This window comes from Berghia stephanieae, chromosome 6 (assembly GCF_034508935.2).
Source record: "Berghia stephanieae isolate SIO BIC M18660-M18661 chromosome 6, UCSD_Bste_1.3, whole genome shotgun sequence".
NCBI lineage: Eukaryota > Metazoa > Mollusca > Gastropoda > Nudibranchia > Aeolidiidae > Berghia > Berghia stephanieae.
Genome location: NC_088365.1, coordinates 43788769 through 43811894, shown reverse-complemented (window position 1 = coordinate 43811894; position 23126 = coordinate 43788769). Strand labels below are relative to the sequence as shown.

Below are 23126 nucleotides of genomic sequence, written 5' to 3'. Positions count from 1 at the left end.
ATAGCTGAATCTGTTCAATCTGACCGAATGTATTTTGCGATAGACTTGTGTTTTATCCTAAGGATAACACACAATTGCTATCGTCCGTTTCACGCAATAGAGACTGGGAATAACTCCGGCTCCATGAGCCTAATAGCTCCTGAAGGAATATGTTTCCAAGTAAAGAGGAACAACTTCACCTTTTCCACACATTTTAATTAATCCCCTGAGGAAAGTTTTCTTTAGGATCTATTCCAAGAATAACACAGGCGTCAGCCGCAGTGCAGCTCGCAAAGTGAGCTACTCTTCTACAGTAGTCTATTTGGCGGAGGACAGAACCAAACGTTAGTAATAATAATAATAATAATATAATAATAATAATAATAATAATAATAATAATAATAATAATAATAATAATAATAATAATATAATAATAATTATTATTATTATTATTATTATATTATTATTATTATTATTATTATTATTATTATTATTATTATTATTATTATTATTATTATTATTATATACTTTATTCATCCAAGAATATGGAAATTCGTTTACAGACGTGGCATGCATGAAAATGTATAAATACAAAGTTGAGAATCTATGGCGACAATGTATACATATATATATATATATAGATTATAAAAACAAAAACCATGAAATAATAGTGCTCAACTTTAGTATAAAAGGAGCTATTTATAATCTGATGCTCCTGATGAGAGCAACGCTCGATAACAACGTTGTAGAAGTCAAACAATCTTAATATCTGTCAAATGTTTATATATATATATACGTAAATGCACAAACATGTAAAAATATACAACTAAGTAACATCAAGATCGAAAACTGGTCAACACTCTGAAGCAATGTATCGGACGCCTGCAAATAATCAGATAAAATTGAACATTTCAAAATAACAGTCAGGATATTATTCTATGAGACAAACAAGATACGTAGATTCCTCTTTAATGTCACTAAATTTAAATCAAAGACCCCCCCCCCCCCCCCCCCCCCCGCTCCGGCCAACATTTTTTTTTTTAATTGCAGTTTTCTCTGAACGATGGAAATATGACTTAACACCTTTTAATCCTGACCTCCTCATATGTGACCAATCGCCTTTAAACGGGATGATACATGTTTGACCCCAACCCTTCACATTGAATACAAGCTCAACTGATAAACTTTGTGTAAAAGCCAGTGGGGTCACAGATGACACTGAGATTCATATATTCAACTTTTAAAAAATAAATTAAATAGATAGATTTCCTGATTTTTATCAATTTGAATTTAAAATCAGATTCTATTCATCTAGGTATTCCGATATTGATGATATGCGTCTGTTCAAAATGCTCACAACATCCGCCAGCCTGATAATACATCCTCTACCAACACACAAAAACTATGTGTATCCTTGAACGTTGATAATCTGTTTGATAGATTTTAATGAGAACTAATAAAAATCTAGAGGTGCCTAAATGAGTCAATAAAATGTATAGAAATATACAGGGAGTAAAAATGACTCTTATAAAAGATACAAAATAAAATAAACGACGTTTCGGCCTTTGGCCTTCTTCATGTAAACAAGATACTCATAAAATGGCTGGCTAAAAACAATAACAAAGAGATGAGTGACGTCAATTTCGTTCCTACTATAATATCAGATAGACTCAGCAAGTGACAATTTTTTTTTTAAACCACCACACCACCCCCTGTATCCAATCAACCGTGACGGCCACTACGTAAGGGCCGCTATCACCACCGATCACAACATCGTGGATTTTCGAGATCGATTCACAGCTAGAATTCAATTCTTGATTCTAATTTTTCGACTGGATTTGAATACTATACATATCATAATATTAATAAAAATAATATCATTGACTGTTGTGTGTCTTTCTTCCCAATTCGGATCGGAACTTCTTATAGAGAGGATTATTATAACATTTGATTGATCTTTTTGTTTTCGAATTTATTTCGATTTTGACATTTTGTGAGGTGAGATCATCGTAATTAGAATAATGACGATAGTGATGATGGTATGAATGTGATAATAATAACAATGTATTATATATTATTTTTATAATATATTATTATTATTATTATTATTATTATTATTATTATTATTATTATTATTATTATTTATTATTATTATTATTATTATTATTATTATTATTATTATTATTATTATTATTATATTATTATTATTATTATTATTATTATTATTATTATTATTATTATTATTACAAAGGCACTTTATTCACAATCTCTAAGTCTTTGTTGGAAAAAAAATGATTGTAATATCTCTTAACCCTCTCCTTACCAAACAAAGGTAAATCGTCACAACAGTCGTTACGATAAAACCAACCATTTTCTCATTTTAATTTCTGTTGAATATCACAAAATTATAAAGAAAAATTCTTGTTCTAGCAGTGTGGCTCAGCGGCACGGTCTTTGCTTCGTACCCGAAAGACACCGAGTTTGATCACCTGCCGCTGCGCTGTGTGGCATTGAGCAAGTTACCTCGCTCTAGCTCAATTTAATGCGGCGCTGCACTGCGGCTGACGTCTGGATTATTCCAGTCTTCCCTTAGATAGACCTTAGAGACAAATTTCCCCTATGAGATGAATAAAGGGAATTATTTATTTATTTATTTATTTAAAAACTTGACACCATAACATTGTAGAGATAATTTTGCTGAACAATGATATTATATATAGAATGTACTTGCTGCTTTTTTATTTGACTAGGCAAATTTACTCTTGCTTTGGTTGGGCGTGAATTTTCTGTACGAATTCTGAGAGTGGCCGGTAAATAGAGGGTTAACAGGCGTCATGTCTCGTCCTATAAAAATAATCGTAAAGGGAGCACCTTCAACAACAAGGCTCAAATCGAGAAGACCTTTCCATCTAACAAAAATAGTAGACTTCAACGTGGAAGAGAACCGGAGAGAAATGTGGAACAGGGAAACACCAAGAGGAGGAAACATCATAAAAGATCCCACCAAAAGAATGTGCGCGTTCCGCAATGCCAGGAAAAACTGGGTTTCCTTAAATCGCCTCTTAACAGGACATGGCCGAACTGCATCAAATATGTACAGATGGAAACTCGGAAACAGTGATACCTGCCGGAAATGTCAGGCAGCTCCAGAGACCAGCGACCATATCGTCCTCCACTGTCCAGTTACTAAACTTGCAGGTGGATACGAAACAGCTCTTAGGGCCGAGAAAAACTTTCGAAGCAGGGTTGACGAAATGAATTTGGAGGTGTAGCCATACGGTACAACTACTAGCATGTCTCGTCCTACAAGATAAGTGTTGGCGTTGGCTAACCCTTTGATAATGTAAATGTTGCTGCTCGAAGCAAAAAGAAATAAATACAATGTGAAATTGAAAGCAAGCTTCAATTTAATTACGAAAACAGAGAAAATGGGCGTTTCGGGTTTCCCCTTTATCAACAAACGGATTAATGAAACACTACAGATGGATGAGATAATGTGGTAGTGGCGTTGTTAAGATGAATATATATAATAGTGTTTCATTCAACCTGTTTTTTTTGATAAAGGGGAAACCCGAAACGTCCATTTCATCTGTTTTCGAAATTGAATTGAAGCTTACATTCAATTTCACATTGTGATTTATAGCTAACCCTTTGAGCACATTTAGTGGATATTGTACTATATACAAGCGCACGTTTGTTTGTTTTTTTTTGTTTTTTGTTTTTTTTTTTTTGGGGGGGGGGGGGGTTTAAACAAAAATATAATATATAATTTGAAATTTCAATGTGTGTCCCACAACTTCAATCTGGTATTGTGTCAGGATAAGCCCGATGACGAAAATAGAATTTTACGTGCACGTGATCAGAAATAGGAAATCTTCATTTTTCGCGTATCTACAGATAGAGACCAAAACTCGTAGTGTTACGAATTTTTCGTACCTGTAAGCACATAGTTATCTTCCTATTTAATCAACCATCTGTCTCTTAATCTTTCTATCTCTAGCTCTTTGCCTCCCGGCCTATCTATCTATCTATCTATTTTTATATATAAGAGATGTAATGTATATATATATATATATATATATATATATATATATATATATATATATATATATATATATATATATATATATATATAATATATCTTCTTCCTTCTATCAGTCCATCAACCTAGCAGCCATTCAATCCATCAAAATTGATTTATCTATCTATCCATCCATCTATCTGTCTGTCCAGCTATCAGTCAGTCAAATTATCTATCTATCTACCTATATATCTATTTATTTATCCATCTATCTATCTATCTATCTATTATATCTATCTATCTATCTATTTATCTATCTATCTATCGGTCTAACTATCCATCTGTCTACCTTTTCTATCTATATATTTACCTATCTCTCTATCTACCGATCTATCTATACATCGTTTGTCCATCTATCATATTTACAATTCACTATCTACCTACCATTATCTTTTATTCATCTATCATCTATCTATCATCTACTACTATCTATCTATCTATCTATCTATCTATCTATCTATCTATCTATCTATCTATCTATCTATCTATCTATCTGTCTATCTATCTCTCTATCTATCTATCTTTCTATATATCTACCTATCTATCTATCTATCTATCTATCTATCTATCTATCTATCTATCTATCTATCTATCTATCTATCTATCTGTCTATCTATCTATCTATCTATCTATTTATTATCTTTATATCCATCTACCAACCAATCCATCCATTTTGCTTTCTTTCCTTCTTGTCCGACAATGCAATTATACGATTTACCTATGTGTTTATTGCCCTCTAGTACTCCTTCAGGCCCATAGAGCCAGCGTTTATTCATTCCCCTGTCTATAGCGTAAAACGGACAATGACAATTGTTTGCTACCATTTGGATAGGACACTAGTCTATCGCAAAGTACTTTCCGCCAGATCTAACAGGCCAGTTACCCATTTACTACTGGGTGGACAAGAGGGAGACGGGAAAAAATCTCGACTGCACCCGGGATCAATCTTGGTCCCTTTGCGTGTGAAGCGATTGCTATACCAGCTTAGCTACCAGGACCCCCACCTCTAGTAAATCGCCTCTAAGATTGTTATTATTTAGATTTGATTTGGCCCTTGTTTAATTAGCACACTGTTGTTCAGGTATCCAATTAAGTGTAAATTCAATAACAAAATATGTATTGCTATATATATCTACATTGCTCCAATCTGATTGAATCATGAACTATCGCTTGATCTAAGATGTAACTCCGATAAAACATTCTAAGCCAAGCTTACGTGGGAATTGAATAAAATTGATGTGGACTCAGAGCCTTCTACTTTGTTATTGAGCTTTATGTCATATAGCGCAATATCCACTAAACGTGCTCAAATCGCTTTACAATGGGTCCCTGGTCAACAGCAACACTTAACGTGTAGGACGTGATATGACGCCTATTAGGCGATATTACAATTTTTTTCGGACTGAAACAAGGCTGTTAACGGCCAGGTACTCAGTTCACACCTGAGTACGGCGAGAGAAAGTGAGCAAAGAGCCTTTTCTAAGGACTCAACTATGCGCCGAGCGAGGCTCGAACCCAGGACCTTCCGATCCGAAAGCGAGTTGCATACCACTAGACCACATAGTATATTATTATTATTATTATTATTATGTGTGGACTGTGGACTGATGCTTGCTATCGGGACACCAACTCGAACTTTATGATTTTGTCATAAAATTAAATTTTCACTAACGAAGTACACTAGACATTACATCCGGGCCAAACAATGCATGCAGTGTTACATCAAACATTTTAAATGTGTGGACTGCGATCTTTGACTCACACTACTCAGTCTCATTGGAACCGATGGTCATCATCATCATCATCATCATCATCATCATCATCATCATCATCATCATCATCATCATCATATTATTATTATTATTATTATTATTTATTATTATTATTATTATTATTATTATTATATTATTATTATTATTATTATTAAATTATTATTAATTATTATTATATTATTATATTATTATCATTATTATTATCATCATCATCACCATCACCATCATCATTATCATCAGCATTATCATTATTATGGGACAGAATTGCTTTGACATCAGATTCCTTAGAGAAACTATGATCTAATCCCAGAAACTTCTCGCCCAATTCATCATACTCCACCCCCCCCCCCCCCCCCCCCCCCCCCCCCCCCCCCCCCTTCCCATCTGTTAGCGCTCATTAGCTTATAATCAAATTTACACAATCCTACAATAAAAAAAGAAAATGATCACCAGGAGTTGAAAAGAATTAAAATAGAGAATCGATAATTCGGATTGGAACATACATACAAGACACTTGTGCTACGCCACTGGCAAAACATGAGGAATTGTCATAGAGTGCTTTAACCATACATAATAGAATATAACAATATGATGTCACGCTATATGGGTTTTGGTTAGCAGCAAAAGCAGGGGCGCAACAATAGGGAGGAATTTAAGGGTATATGAGACAATAGCGCAGGACGAATGGTGTTGAATGTAACGTGAGGACAATGTTAATATAACCTCATTATTATGTTATTCAATTTTATTATGACAGTGTTGTATTTCATGTTTTATTGTGGTTTTTTTTTTTTTTTTTGTTCTCTCAAGACATTCACATAATGATAACTGATTATATTTACACACAGATCGATATTGGTTACGGTACTGATAATGTCAATGGGACAGCGTGGCTCAGCGGTATGGTCTTTGCTTCCTACCCGAAAGGTACCGAGTTCGACTATCTGTCGCGCTGTGTGGCCTTTAGAAAGTCGCCAAGCCTTAGCTCACTTTGAAGTGCTGCACTTTATAACTATAAACAATCTATTCTTTTAAACAACAGGGTTGGGGGTCAACATTGTTCCGTGCAGCCAATGTTAAGATTGAATCATCGAGCACAGAGAAATTATAAAACTATTTTTTACAGATTGATATATGAGTAAATTGCCAACTTTTCTTAAATTAAGGGTAATTCTATCACCCGTTGACCTCAAGATAACCCGCTGAACCGTAATGCTCGGTCCTTTATCTGACCTTTAACCTATAGAATCGCAACAACAACAACGAATTTTTTTTTTTAATAAATAAAAAAAACAGCTCAAAATTTAGCCGCCGTACCGGACCGATCAAAGTTGACGGCACAAAAGATTAGTCTCGATCTATGTTCATGTTCACAATACAGTAGGATAACAATTAAAATAGATGAGTGTATGTTCGTTATAGTCTTTTTTTCTCCACAAATTTTTCCATAAATAAACCATTCCAATCACTGATATCACTGGACATAATAAATAGTTATCTCCAATATTAAAACAAAAGTAGATTGTAACTATAAAAAGTACCGTGATAGCTCCTACTTGAAATTTCAAAAACTCATAGTTTCCAAGGAAAAAGGAAAAAGGAAAAAATGCACTTTAAATAGCTTTAAAATTTACAATTTGCTCTCAGCATGTCCAAAAATGGTCCAAAGTCCTGAATATAGGTTCTAAGAAGCTCAACGTTCCTTCTCAACAAGATTTATTGAGTCAAAGAGACTTATGCAGCTCTGTAGCTGGAGTCCAAAATTCGTATTTCTACGACTTTTTGGGAGTACTAGGCAGGTCTGCGTGATCTAACATTCAAAATTATATTTTATCTCAAAATTATAAATCTTTATCTAAATCTGTTTAATTTGCCAATTTTATTAGCATTCTTTAAATTATTAACTAATCTTTATATATTTTCTGACATTGTCTTCATAAATTACATCTTTTATTATTAAAAAAAAGAATTATACCCTTCCGCCATGACAACATAAGATGCCGTCGCCTAGTATAGATAATTCATCAAACAAGATATCGGATGTCAACATGTCCAATTCAGCAAATTGGGGGTTAATTATCGCCCATTATTATACGAATAGATAAAGTGGAAAGTAGAGTCAACGTGCTCCTATATGAATGAGCGATAAACGATATCTGCGTTTGTTAGGGCATTGAGAAAAAAAGGAAAAGGTACCGGTGTAAGATAAAGAACTGAATTAGTGTGTATGAAAGGTGCCTGACAAAGCAAGAAAGAAATATGCAAGAAAAAAACATCCCAAAATTTAGTCGTCCTCGACTGGGGATCGAACCTCAGACCTTCTGATTACCGGTCAGACGTGGAATGGTAGCTTTGTCTGACACCTTTCATTCACACTTGTTCAGTTCTTTATGTTATCGGTCATATGACGTTGGGAATCCCTATCTCGCGCAATTCAAGACTTTATTACCGGACTAATTTTGATCGTTGACAGTTCAAAAGATTCGTCTAGATCTATCTATGTTAATTTCCATAAATATTCTTCACCCGACGATAAGACTAAAAGTGAATTGTTTTCACTATTCACAACATGTAACAATGAGTGGATCGAGACCATGACAAGAGCTATGGCGACATTTAGACGTCCAGACTTTTCGTCCGCGGTCCGACGAACATGGATTTGACGCGGTGGATGTGAATCACCGCGAATCGACAGATGTCGACGAGAGAAGTTCCGTTTAGTCACGATAGGAAAATATCAGGCGGCTCCTGATATCAGGAGGTTGGGCGGACATCCGTCGGACGACATTGAAATTCCTCGTTTACACGCTCAGTTTTCATGAGTTTTGGTCCATTATCCACAATGTGTGGAAATCCGTCGGACCGTGTACTAAAAGTCTGTAGGTATTAAAAGTTCGTATGTCTAAGTCTAAATCGGCCATTGGTGTCATTTTTTATTATGTCTAATGCAGAAGTTTTGGAGCTTGTACCCTTCGGCCATTGAACATTCAAAACCATTCGTCTCTGTTTTCTAATCAAGAAATTGCCTTGCTATCACAAGCAAGAGACTTTTTAATATTGATGATATGCGTTTAGCTAAAAGAAAAACTCATAACATCCGCCAGTCGGACATAGCAACCCAACATACAATAACTATGTGTAACCCTGAACGTTTATAGTCTGATTACTATAACTTCGTGAGAACCAATCATAAAATGCCTGGCTAAAAACAATGACAATAAGCTGAGTGACATCAATTTCGTTCCTTCTATAACCCTTAATTTGTAATCGCTTTACCTACATACATTAAGATTTTTTTTGATACTGTATTGATAGAACGAAATTGACAGAGTTATAGGCGCATTGTAGTAGTGGAAATCTCAACAAAAACAAACAAAACAAAACAAAATTACGCAAAATATTGTCCAATAGAGCAATGTTAAACCAGGCCCATAAGTTTATTCGGATGTCAGACCTGTATATATGTACCTACACGTCGTTTAAAACGAATCAGTTTTAAATATTAAATTTCACTTTTTTTTTCTTTCCGTTTTTGTTTTGTTTGTTTTGTTTTTTTTTACATCAGAATCTGAGATCAAGACCAGGTCAAGGCAGCACAAAAAGTTCGACCACCTAGAAAGACCTCCATGATGGGGCGGATTGGGAGGGCTATTTACCTGGTCGCTCTCCTATTCCTCATCTTTGTTGATAAATGTACCGCTGGCGGTGAGTTACAACACGAATACATTAATTATAGTGCGATCAAGTAGTCTATCTATAATTCGGACGCATCCATCCCTAAACTTTGTTCAGATTATCGACGAGTCGGATATTATTATTATTATTATTAATTATTATATTATTATTATTATTATTATTATTATTTATTATTTATTTATTTATTATTATTATTATTTTATTATATTCACCATATCATCATCATCATCATCATCATCATCTCATCATCATCATCATCATCATCATCATCATCATCATCATCATCATCTTCATTGTTATCATTATTATTTTTATTAATATCATCATCATCATCATCATCATCATCATCATCATCATCATCATCATCATCATCATCATTATTTTTTAAAATTAATTATTAATTATTATTATTATTATTATTATTATTATTATTATTATTATATTATTTTATTATTATTATTATTTTATTATTATTATTATTATTATTATTATCATCATCATCATCATTATCATCAATATCCTCTTTCACCAAAATTTCTCCTCAGCGGGTCTTTCTCTTACGCCCGTGACCATAGATAAGACCATCGCAGAGAACAACGGCATAGGGGATGACCCAGGATTTTCAATCACAGGATCAGGCACAGTGGTCAGATATGCGCTTCAAGGTCAGTACACAAAAGCCTATTATATTATGATAAAATGTAATATAATCCAAAATAGCCGTTATATACACCGAAGCCGGTTACTTATAATCCAAATTTACCGTTTACATATCAGAGTCCGTTCTATCATAAGATATTTTATAATCAAAATTTACCTTTTACACATCAGAGCCCAATATATCATTAGACATTTGTGACCCTACGCCTCGAAGCGGTATCAAGTCGGGATTTGGAAAACGAAGAAAACCGGTTTTAAAGTGGAAATGGTCAAAATGATCAAATTTCAGTGTTTGGTTGTTTCATAAATTACAATCATTTTTCTACATGAAAACATAATAATTCAACATAAGTATTGACGATAAGTTATATATATTTAAAGTTTTAAAAAGCAACTATCAGTGAAACATTCAAAACAAGAGTTGACTTTCTCTCAGAGAGCCACCATTTCCAAGGCTGCACTTGCCAATAATAGCTAATAACAAATACTTTGACCTCAAACTTTAGCCTCGTTGGTTTTTAAAGTTCCTGTTGCTCTACTTATCACTTGATGCACTTTTAGCACTATCTCTTTCTCTCTCTCTCTCTCTCTCTCTCTCTCTCTCTCTCTCTCTCTCTCTCTCTCTCACATCACACACACACACACACACACACAAACACACACTACAACCACCACCACCGCATCTTCATCACGACCACTACTACTACAATCACCACCACCACCATATCATCACTGCCACTACTACTTCAACCACCACCACCACATCATTATCACTACTACTACAACCACCACCACCACATCATCATCACTACCACTACTACTACAACCACACCACCACATCGTCATTACTATTACAACCAGTACCACTACATCATCACTACTACTACAACCACCTACACCACATCATCACTACTACTACAACCACTGCCACTACTACAACCACAGTCACCATCACCACCACCACCACCACATCATGATCACTACCACTACTACTACTACAACAGCCATTATGACATCATCATCATCACTACTACTACTACTACTACTACTACTACTACTACTACTACTACTACTACTACTACTACTACTACTACTACTACTACTGCTACTGCTACTACTACTACTACTACTACTACTACTACTACTACTACTACTACTACTACTACTACTACAACCACCAACACAACATCATCCTCACTACCATCATTATGTTTTGGTGCTTTTCTTCACTTGAAATAAGGAAACTTTGGGGTTGTATTTGGCAAATGTGTTCATATATCAGAAAATATTTGTAATCAGTTATCTATTTAGATCTATACAATATGTAAACACAATACCAAATATCACCCCAATTCCCTTTTTGTGTGTGCGGAAATTCCACTTTCGGCATTGAAATTCCTCCGGGTGGTGTCTGAAATTCCTGTGAGTCAAATTGAAAATTGGCGTCTCTGCAAATGTTATTATTCTCGTCAAATCTGAGGAGCTATCTTTGCCCATTGATTTGATTATGTGTGAAAACGGTGCCTGACTTCAAAGTCGATTTTCTCAAAACTTGGTTTTTACACTCTCCCTACTTCAAACGGTCATAGTTGGGCAATGAATAATCAGAATTTTATAAATTTGGTATCAAAATTTTAAGCATAATATAAGCTATGATTGGGTACCAAAAACCCAAAATTGAAAAATCCGACTTAATACCGTTTCGAGGCGGAGGGTCACATTTTATAATCCAAATTGACTGTGGGGTTTTTTTTTACATAATGGTATCACGTCTGACCTGTAGTCAGAAGGTCTGAGGTTCGATCCCCAGTCGAGGTCGACTGTTTTTTTTTTTGGATGTTTTTTGTTCTTGTATTTTTATTTCTTGCTTTGTCTGGCACATTTCATACACACTTGTTCAGTTCTTTATCTTACACGGGTGCATGCTCCTTAATTTCTTAATTTGATGCCTTTTTTGTACCATCCATGAAGTTTTAATTCAGAAAAGTGAGTGGAGCAGGCACTTAAGTTGATAGCAAGTATTGAAGTGCCAGAAGACAACAGAGAATAAAAACTTCGCAGCGGCGATGGGGGCTCGAACCCGCGACCTTACTGGTACCACAACTCCGCCTGGCCGGGGAGATCGTGACTCTACCGTATGAGCTATCCACGGTCCCATCGCCACTACGAAGTTTTTATTTTCTGTTGTGTTCTGGCACTTTCCTACTCACTTCATTTCTTGTTGTTATCCGTGAAGTTCCAGTGTGATTTTTGATCAATCAAAACATGGAATTTGTGACACACCTTCACATGTGCTCGGACAAACATACTTGGTTATTTACTTACGTGAATGAAATCGACCTCTCTCAGACCATTGTTATTGTTTTTATACCGCCAAATGAGTGAATCGTTATCACATGATTTTCTCGATCAGTTTCTTCTTCTTCTAGGTTCCATGCCTGGTCCAGGCTTCGGATACTGCATGAATTATCTCTCTCCATTCCTCCCTGTCTCTTGCTTTTTCAAACAGCTCTTGGATTGTTAGGTTGGTGAAGCCCTTCAGTTGGTCTATGAGTGTTTTGTCTCCCCCGGGCGCGTTTACCAGGTATTTTTCCACAACTTGCCAGGTATTCATTCTTATCTTTCCTTACTATGTGTCCGAAAAAGGATAGTAGTCGATCCGCTATTAAGGGCATTAGTTTCCTTTGTTGGTATGTTTGTTTTAGCACTTCTTCGTTCGTTTTGTGTGCAGTATACGATATTCTCTGCATCCTTCTCAAACACCACATTTCAAAAGCTTCAATGTTCTTTTGTGTTTCTGCATTTGTAGTCCAGCTTTCGCATCCGTATAACAAGATTGGCCACACGTAGCACTTCAAGACTCGGAATCTAATCCCGAACGACATCTGTTTGTTTTTCAAATGTTTCCGAGGTCCATGAAGGCCTGTTTGGCTTGAGTTATTCTTGCTCGTATGTCTCGGTTACATCTTCCATCTGTTGTCACTATTGAACCTAGGTATTTAAAACTTTCTACGTTGGTAAGTTGCTCGCCGTGAATCGTTATATTGCAGGTGTTGTCGATCAGTTTATAAACGTTTAAGTTTATACATCGCCGTTTTACGTGTTGGTTCTATTGATCAAGCGGTAGAACAGTTGGTATTTTACTTAAACACATACCATCGATAGTAATACCTGTGTTTTTTGCTGTGTCTAGGAATCACTGCCATTGTTTACATTATGACGATTGTCCGAGAGGCGTGGTTATCTACCTGTCATTTGTATGGTGTGTGAAAGAATCTGCATCAGTGACGAAAGGCGAGTGACAAGTAAATTTTACCATCTGGAACCCGAAACGGCAGAGCGAAAGGTGTGTTGTGACGATGCTACCCGGCGGGTTTGCGACGGTGCACGAATGCGGACAGGACTTTGCTGATTGGGTCGATCGTCATAACATAATAGTGTGAACCATAAGAGGCTGCTGTCATCTGGTTGGAATTTTCAGCTGTCTTTTGATTGACGCTATGCGCATGTCAAATTTGTAGCTGTTCCGGTAGATGAATCATACTAACGCATAACACTGTGCGCGTGTGATCAGTTAACAATCAGGGACTTCAGTGAAAGCTAATCACCCAATAGGATTCAAAAGTCTGATGTCACGTCCTCCCAGCAACGAGCAGCTTGGTTCTAAACAAAGTAAATCGGTCCTTTTTATTCTTCATGCTGGCTAGAATTTTTCACATGCCATGTGATCAGAATGAATAAACGTCAAAACATGATCAGATTTATAATGCTTTTCTCCTCTGGATACACATTATGCTCGTAGGAGAAGTATTTAATAAGGGAGGTGATGGAAATAATGGCGTCCGCCATTGTTCCGATAGTTTAGAACCAGTTACTATGCGTCATTACGAGGGAAGTGACGTCACGACTGTTGAACCCTATTGGCGGTCTGAAAACAAGAACAAAAGAGCGGAGTGATGTCGACTTTTTTCATTCTTGATCATACGTCCGACGGATCGTAGATTATGACTGGGCTGGATGACAGACTTCGGATCCTAAGTATTTTTTCCCCCCCGTTAGAACCGAGTGACGGGTGACGTATGGCAGACTGCGAGCATTTTTCTCTGTCTAATAACCGAAAATACTGCCTTTATCTGAAAAAAAAACAACCATATTTTAAAATTTGGACAGAAAACTCGTTCTTCAAATATTGATCGATTTATATGACCCTCATCTTGGAAAAAAAAACCCAAAACCTCTCAAACCAGGAACTTCGCGAAGTCCCAGGTTTGAGAGCTTTTTGGTTTGTTTATTATTATTATTATTATTATTATTATTATTATTATTATTATTATTATTATTATTATTATTATTATTATTATTGTCGTTGTTGTTGTTGTTGCTATTACAATTATAATCATTGCTATTATTATTATTGTCATTATTTTTTATTAATTCCTATTATTATCCTCGCCATCAACATCATTATCATCGTCGTCATCGTCATAAATATCTTCATCATCATTAGCATCATCATCATCGCCATCATCATCATCGTCATCATCATTGTGATGGTAAATGAAATGACGGAAGATTGAATTTCACAAGTGTCTTTGTTATCTTTGGTGTAACTTCGTACAAGCCATTTCGGCACCACGTCGGTAATAATCGTCATTATTAACAATTCCCAATGTTTATATTCACAGGACCAGTAGCAGATACGTCTGTTTTTGACATCAATACATCTAATGGCGCCATTACCATCAATTCCGTGTTGGACGCCGATGTCCCCAAAACAGTTTATAAACCAGAGGTCATAGGTGAGTGGGAAATGTTAGGAGATTGAGTTTATATTATTATTATTATTACTATTATTTATTATTATTATTATTATTATTATTATTATTATTATTATTATTATTATTATTATTATTATTATATTATTATTTTATATATTATTATTATTATTATAAGATGTAGGGCAAGACCTCATGCCCGTAACGCGTGATCACATTTTTTTGTTTCGACAGAGACAACTCGTTACCGGCCAGGTACTTATTTTACACCTGAGTACGGGGAGAGAATTTGAGTAAAGTTCGTTTTTCAAGGGCTCAACTTTGCGCCGCCCAGAGCGGGACTCAAACCTGGAACCTACCGGACCGAATGCGAGTGTCATACTACTAGACCGTGTAGTCGCACAAAAAAATTAATAGTTTAAATAGATGATGGCTATATAAATAGGTGAATAATTTTTTATTTTTTTTTAATTGAGCTTTAATATAGAGCAATATACACTAAACATGTCCAAAGCGCTTTACAAAGGGTCCATGACCAACAGCATTACGCAACATGTAGAACAAGACATGACACCTGTTAGACGATATTTCAGGGTTTTTTTCCGACAGAGACAAAGATGTCAACGGCAGGTACTCCTTTTACACCTGAGTACGATGAGAGAATATGAATAAAGAGCCTTTTCCAAGGACTCAACTATGCGCCGAGCGAGGCTCGAACCCAGGACCTTCCGACCCGAAAGCGAGTGTCATACCACAAGACCACATAGCCGCACATAGAAATAGTTGAATAAATTACTAGAATTAATTCACTCGAGTGACTAGAGGGCCAAAATATTTGTGGGGTGATGGTTGGTTTAGATGACGCAATCATCGTCATCGTTGTGTCATTTTTGTGGCAATCTACGGTTTTGTAATGATGATGATGATGATGATGATGATGATGATGATGATGATGATGATGATGATGATGATGATGATGATTGTCACGTCTATGTAGGAGGGTGGCAAGTAGGAGTAGACAGATAGGAGTCCGATAGTTTCCGCATAGACTAGTGTCTGGTGCCGCTTTTATTTTTCCCTTTTATAGTCGGGTAAAGCTCCTGACACTTGACTGATAGTAAGAGAATATTTAGATTTAAAGAAATAGATAGTAGAGTAGTAGTAGATTATTGGCACGTTATATAGGAACAGGCAGATTCAGAAGGTAAGTATTGATCCCCGTTAAAGAAAAAGTATTTTTGATATAAATCAACAGAATTGCCTCATACAATAACAAGTTAACACATAATTAGCTAAAGAATAATAGTGCTGGTTTTCATTAATTAAATCTAGGCTATGAGTAATTAATCTTCATCCCGTATCAGAAACTATTCATTTTGCTAGTAAATGGGCTTAACTTTCGAGGTGTCTGGGAGGCGCTAAGGTTGTTCCGTTATATCGAACGGAGTCGTTCTGGTTCAGTAGTTTCAGCCGACCGCCTGCCAGATTTCACTCTTTATTATTGGTAGCCAAGTTCTAGATGGTTAGTAGGTGACCTGATGCGTGTTGTCCGTTCTGTTGGTCCGTCACAAGATGCAGGTTCAGTCCTTACCCCCGATGCAGATGTGGTTAATGACCGCTGCAGATTTCGTTAATAACCGATCCTCATTCGCACATGTTTCTCGCTAGTACAGAACGTTCGGGTTCCCTTTGAGCAGTGAGCTCTAAGTAGATGAAATGGGAGAGCGTTTTTTTCCACTGTCATAGTTTATATCCGTTTCTCTCGGGAGTTGGAGAATCACAAGGAGCCAACAATATTCCAGGATTTGGGTTTGCCTGGTTTACTATTGGTTGTTTTCTGTAGACCAACCGTGTTCTGGTTGTCATAATTGTAGCGTCGGTAATCTGGTGAATTCCTAATAGGTCGGTTATGTGTCCGTTACCATTGACGATCTAAAACATGCTTAGCACCTAGGTGAAAATATGCGGTGTCAACTCCGTAGCTATATCACATGGTCTTTTTAAAATGTGCCTAGGGCGATAACGATTAACACATTGCGAATCTGCGATAGTATGTATTGATATTATGAATTGATTTATTTACAATCCTGGGAAAGTTGAGGCGATTGAAATATATCACTACAATGGTGGTGGTGGTAGAGGTAGTGGTGATGATGCTGTCATGACGATGATGATAATGATGGTGGTGGTGGTGGCGGTTGTGATAATGATGATGATGATGATGATGACGACGATGATGATGATGATGATGATGATGATGATGATGATGATGATGATGATGATGATGATGATGAAGATGATGATGACGATGATGATAGCGATTACTTCGATTACGGTGGCGATGATGACGACAACGTTGAAATTAAACCCACTTTCCACCCCCCCCCCCACCCAAATTTATTCATATTCTGGATCTTTCATCTATTCAAAGCTTACGACTCCAGTAACACGGGTTCGAATGTCCTGACCTTGAGTCTGACAGTGACTGACGTCAACGATATTTCCCCAGCCTGTAGTCCAAGTCTTGTTACATACAAAAATTTAGATGAAAACGATACAGGTAGGCTCTGCGTTAAATAATCATTTGTATTCCAGTCCTCTCATTGGAAAACCCTATCATTTCTTAGTAATAAATACGTAATCGTTGAATAATGCTTTGAACACGTTGAATATAAATTTTATCAACTATTGCAGAATATTTTCGCACATTTTATTGGTGTGAAATACCCTACGATGTAAAAGACAGCTGATTGGTAATTAAAAATACTCTTTTGGTGCGCATGAATACAAATCCAACGTTTTTAGTTTTGGGTCAAATTGTCATGCAAGCAGAAGGAGAAAGATACAAATTATGGTAAATAAATAGAAGTACTATTACCATACCATTTGGTTACAAAATATCTAATAATCTTACTTGGAGGGGTGGTATATACGTATTCTTTCATTTCTTTGTATTTATTAAACTCGTTATATTTTTATCGTGCAATAACACATACTCGCAAACTCGTTGTGTTATTGGGCACAATAGAGCAGTAAAGTTAGGTGCCCAAGACGTAAACAAAAACACGTGCAAATGATTTCCGTTTTGAGTCACGTAATAAATTAAGCACAAAAAAATAACTTCAAATTTGTAGTTTAGTGTAGGCAATAACACATATTATAAATATGTTCATAATCAAATTGCAGAATAATATTATATACAAGGTAAATTTTTAAAATTTATCAAATAACATCTATCTTTTTTACACCAGGAAAATATTGCGCTGGTTAACAAAAGAAACTGTAATCGACTTTGATTTTAAAAATTTTACCTTGTATAAATATTATTCTGAACATGTTAATTTATGATAACGATATTTAATGAAAGTGTATTCCTGCAACCAACACAAAATTTGAGACTATATTTGCTAATTATTACGCGTCGTCTACAGGAAATCCCACTAGCATCTCGTTTGTTTACGTCTGGGGCACCTAACTTTACTGCTCTATAAAAATAACTCGTTTAATAAATACCAATGAAAGAATCGGATATTATTCCACCTCTCTCCCTCCCTAAATAGTAACGCGTAATGATATCATGTTTACAATAATAATATGTGACGTCAGATTAAAAAATCGTTAAATTTCACTAACGAATTAGATTCTTTAAAAAGAAGTATCATTTATGTGTATTTGAAAATGTCTTTTATTCAAAGATGACGAAATCGGAATTGATTGAGGGGTAGAATAAAATATTTCTTACACTCCTGCTGTTTAGATTTTGAACTGTGTTCTCAACGCGCACTCGCAAGCTCGTGCAGCGGTTGGGAACTCGTCCGGGATTCCAAAAGGCAAGAGTGTAAGAATCGTAGTATATTATAAAACACAATAGATTTAAATTTACATTATCCCTATATATCTTGGAAAAGCCCCTGGCGCTATTTGTCCTTGCGTATGGGCAACCTCTAATGTTTTGAGTTCACACGTAAATAGATAAATAAACTAAAATTCCCTTTATTCATCCCATAGGGGAAATTTGTCTCTAGGGTCTAATCCAAGGGAAGCCGCGGTGCAGCACCGCAAATTGAGCTAGGGCGAGGTGACTTGCTTCAGACCACACAGCGCAGCGGCGGATGATCGAACTCGTTACCTTTTGGCAGAGTTGCCTACTTGAAATTTCAAAAATCCGTATCTTCCAAGGGGGAAAAAAATAATTTCACTTTAAATAACTTTACAAATAAACAATTTGCTCTCAGCGTGATCCAAAAACGATCCTAAGTCCCAAATACAGGATCTAAGGAGCTAAACTCTCCTTTTCAACAAAATATACCTATACGTATGACCATTTTATGCCTCTAGATAGGGAAGAAAAGTGTGATGTCAAAAATGTGCTTCCTCATTAGTCATGGTTGAGAAGTATTGTAAAATCGTTACATCTTCCGACTTGAATCTAACCCTTAATACTACTTTGTGATAAATTGTGTAAATGTTCTTCTAGTTTTAGAGTGATGGCATCTTATAATTTTCTAGTCTAGATATATTCTGGTCATCCATAAAGACCATCCATCCTCGTTCTTTTTTGTCGCGTACATCTTAGACTCTGCCAACACATCCTTCCACTATAATAGTTATGTCACTTTTTATTCAATATGTAACCTATTCATTATAAATCCTCCGAAGGACTGGTTACATATATACACACTTCCAATGATCTAGGAACCAGAAATGTAGAAAGTATGACGTCTTCATTATTACGGCTTGGCATTCTCAATGAATGTTGGACTAAATGATTCAATAATAATAATGATGATGATGACGACGATGATGATGATGATGATGATGATGATGATGATGATGATGATGATAATAATAATATCATAAATGACAATGATAATAATAAGAAGAATAGATAGACAGATAGATAGATAGAAAGATGGATAGAAAGAAAGATACAAGGATAGACTGATAGACAATAAATAAATAGAAAGACATATAGCTAGATAGATAGATTGATAGGCATATAGATAGAACGATTGATTGATAGGTAGACAGACTGATAGACAATAAATAAAAAGATGGATAGATGGATAGATAGATAGATAGATATAGATAGATAGATGGATAGATAGATAGATAGGTAGGTAGATAGATAGGTAGGTAGATAGAAGAAATAGTAGATAGACAGTATAATAGATAATAGATAGAAAGATGATAGACAGATAAAATAGATAGAAAGATAGATAGATCAGATAATAGATAGATAGATCTACATACATACATACATACATACATACATACATACATACATACATACATACATACATACATACATACATCCATCCATCCATACATACATACATACATACATAGCTTGTTATATACATAAATAGCCAGGTAGACAAACAGACAGATGGATGACTGTACATATATAGATGCATTGATCGATCGATCGATAGATAGATAGATAGATAGATAGATAGATAGATAGATAGACAGATAGATAGATAGATAGATAGATAGATAGATAGATAGATAGATAGATAGATAGATAGATAGATAGATAGATAGATAGATAGATAGATAGATAGATAGATAGATAGATATATAGATAGATAGGGTGATATATGGATAAACAGTCAGATCGTCAGATATAAAGATAGTAGATAGACATATTATTGCCTTGACCGCCCCCCCCCCCCCTCCCCCATTAAATCCATATCACCACCATTCACAGGTACTGGGCCTCTTGCTACCCTGACGTGTTCTGACGGAGACAAAGATAGCCCTAACAACGACATTGAGTATAAATTTTCATCTGTTCAGAGTGACTTCAGGTAGCCGTTGTACTATCGGATATTGTTAGGGGCAATTTGTAATTGTTGTTGTGGTTGTTGTTCTTGCTGTTCTTCGTGATGATGTTGTCATTGTCATTGTTGATGTTGTTGTTGATTTTTTTTGTTATTGTTGTTGTTGTTGTTGTTGTTGATGATGATGATGTTGATGATGATGGATGAAGATGAGATTGATGATGATGATGATGATGATGATGATGATGATGATGATGATGATGATGATGATGATGATGAAGATGATGATGAAAAAGATGATGATGATGATGATGATGATGATGATGATGATGATGATGATGATGATAATAATAATGATGATGATGGTGGTGATGATGATGATGATGATGATGATGATGATGATGATGATGATGTGATGATGATGTAGATGATGTAAATGATGATGATGATGATAATGATGTAGATGATGATGATGATGATGATGATGTAGATGATGATGATGATGATGATGATGATGATGATGATGATGATGATGATGATGATGATGATGATGATGATACATTGAAAATGATCAAATTCAATATATAATCTGACCCACTCTGGTTATTTTATCGAAATGAACATGATACAGGAAAATGAGTTTAACCAGTTAACCCAACACAGAACCTTGTGTAAATTTAAACGTTTCTAAGAGAAAATCGCGTGATTACTAGTCACCTATTTGGAAGAATAATAACAATAAGAATGATCGGAGAGAGGGGTCAATTTCATTCATGTTTTTGTTTATAAACAACCAACTATGTTTGTCCGAGCACGTGTGAAGGCGTGTCACAATTCCATGTTTGATTGGTCAAAAATCGATTTGTTAATTGGTCCTTCCAACCTACCATGATACCAGATTGGGTGATTGGCCACAAAATTTCCCAATAAGTGTTTACCATTTCAACTTTAACTTTTAAACTATCATTCGATCTAAAGATAGAATTAAGTTGGCAGTTTGACGTCATTTTTCAGGTTTGTGTATCGTCTAATGAGTTGTCGTTAGTAGAGCTCATGGAAACAAGTTATTTCATTGGTTGAACTATTGAATACAACTCACGATTTGTTTTCTCTTGTGGCAAAAGACTGGCATTTTGACGTCATTTTTTTGGTCAGTGCCATGCTATAACTTTACGATGGCTACGGTATTATAGATAGTATGCAGATGACATCACTCAGGCCTTTGTTATTGTTTTTGCTATCCGCGTTTGTGAGTTGTTCTCACTAATCTGTATTAACCAGACTATAAAAGTTCATGGTTACACAGAGTTTGTGTGTTGGTCCGTTATACTTCCGAATGGCAATGTTGTGAATTCTTGGCCAACCGCATTCTATCTATAGATAGAATGCGCTTGGCCAAGGAGTTCACAACATTGCCATCCGGAAGTATAACGGACCAACACACAAACTCTGTGTAACCATGAACTTTTATAGTCTTGTTAATACAGTTTAGTGAGAACAATTCACAAACGCGGATGGCAAAAACAATAACAAACGCCCGAGTGACGTCATCTGCATACTATCTATACCATCAATAGATAGAATGCGCTTGGCCAAGGAGTTCACAACATTGCCATCCGGAAGTATAACGGACCAACACACAAACTCTGTGTAACCATGAACTTTTATAGTCTGGTTAATACAGTTTAGTGAGAACAACTCACAAACGCGGATGGCAAAAACAATAACAAAGTCCTGAGTGACGTCATCTTCGAACTATCTATAGCTAGAATGAAGTTGACGTCATTCAGGTCTTTGTTATTGTTTTTTTTTGTTTTTTTTTTTGCCATCCACGTTTATGAGTAATTTTCACTAAACTGTATGAACCAGCAGACTGTAAGAGTTCATGGTTACACATATTTTTGTGTGTTGGTCTATTATACTTCCGGATGGCAATGTTGCGAGCTTCTTAGCCAAGCGCATACTATCGATAAGTTAACGATGACTCCGGACACATACACAAATTTGAAACTTGGGGTCCCTTCCTTTTCGACATGATGGAGAATTAATACAGTTTCTCCGACGTGCACTTATTTGCAGGTCTGACGACCCAATTCCTTAAGGGCTCATTGTTGTAAGGGAAACTTATGAGTAATGCTCACTGAACTGTATTAACCCGACTATAAACTTCATGGATACACACCGTTTTGTGTGTTGGTCCGTTATACTTCCGGATGGCAATGTTGTGAACTCCTTGGCCAACCGCATTCTATCTATAGATAGTATGCAGATGACGTCACTCAGGTCTTTGTTATTGTTTTTGCCATCCGCGTTTGTGAGTTGTTCTCAATAAACTGTATTAACCAGACTATAAAAGTTCATGGTTACACAGAGTTTG

The 23126-nt window shown here is 35.7% G+C and overlaps 1 protein-coding gene across 1 annotated transcript in view; it reads left to right on the top strand.

Annotated features, from left to right (window-relative positions):
• The first annotated feature begins 1746 nt into the window (after positions 1–1746).
• The window catches only part of LOC144975078 (protocadherin Fat 4-like), a 181129-nt gene continuing 159749 nt past the window's right edge, over positions 1747–23126 (top strand). Inside the window, exons 1-6 of the mRNA XM_078918777.1 lie at positions 1747–1977; positions 9398–9537; positions 10074–10193; positions 14874–14987; positions 17395–17523; positions 20677–20776. Of these exons, the coding sequence (XP_078774903.1) occupies positions 9459–9537; positions 10074–10193; positions 14874–14987; positions 17395–17523; positions 20677–20776 (542 nt within the window). The 5' untranslated portion in view covers positions 1747–1977; positions 9398–9458. The remainder of the gene's footprint in view (positions 1978–9397; positions 9538–10073; positions 10194–14873; positions 14988–17394; positions 17524–20676; positions 20777–23126) is intronic.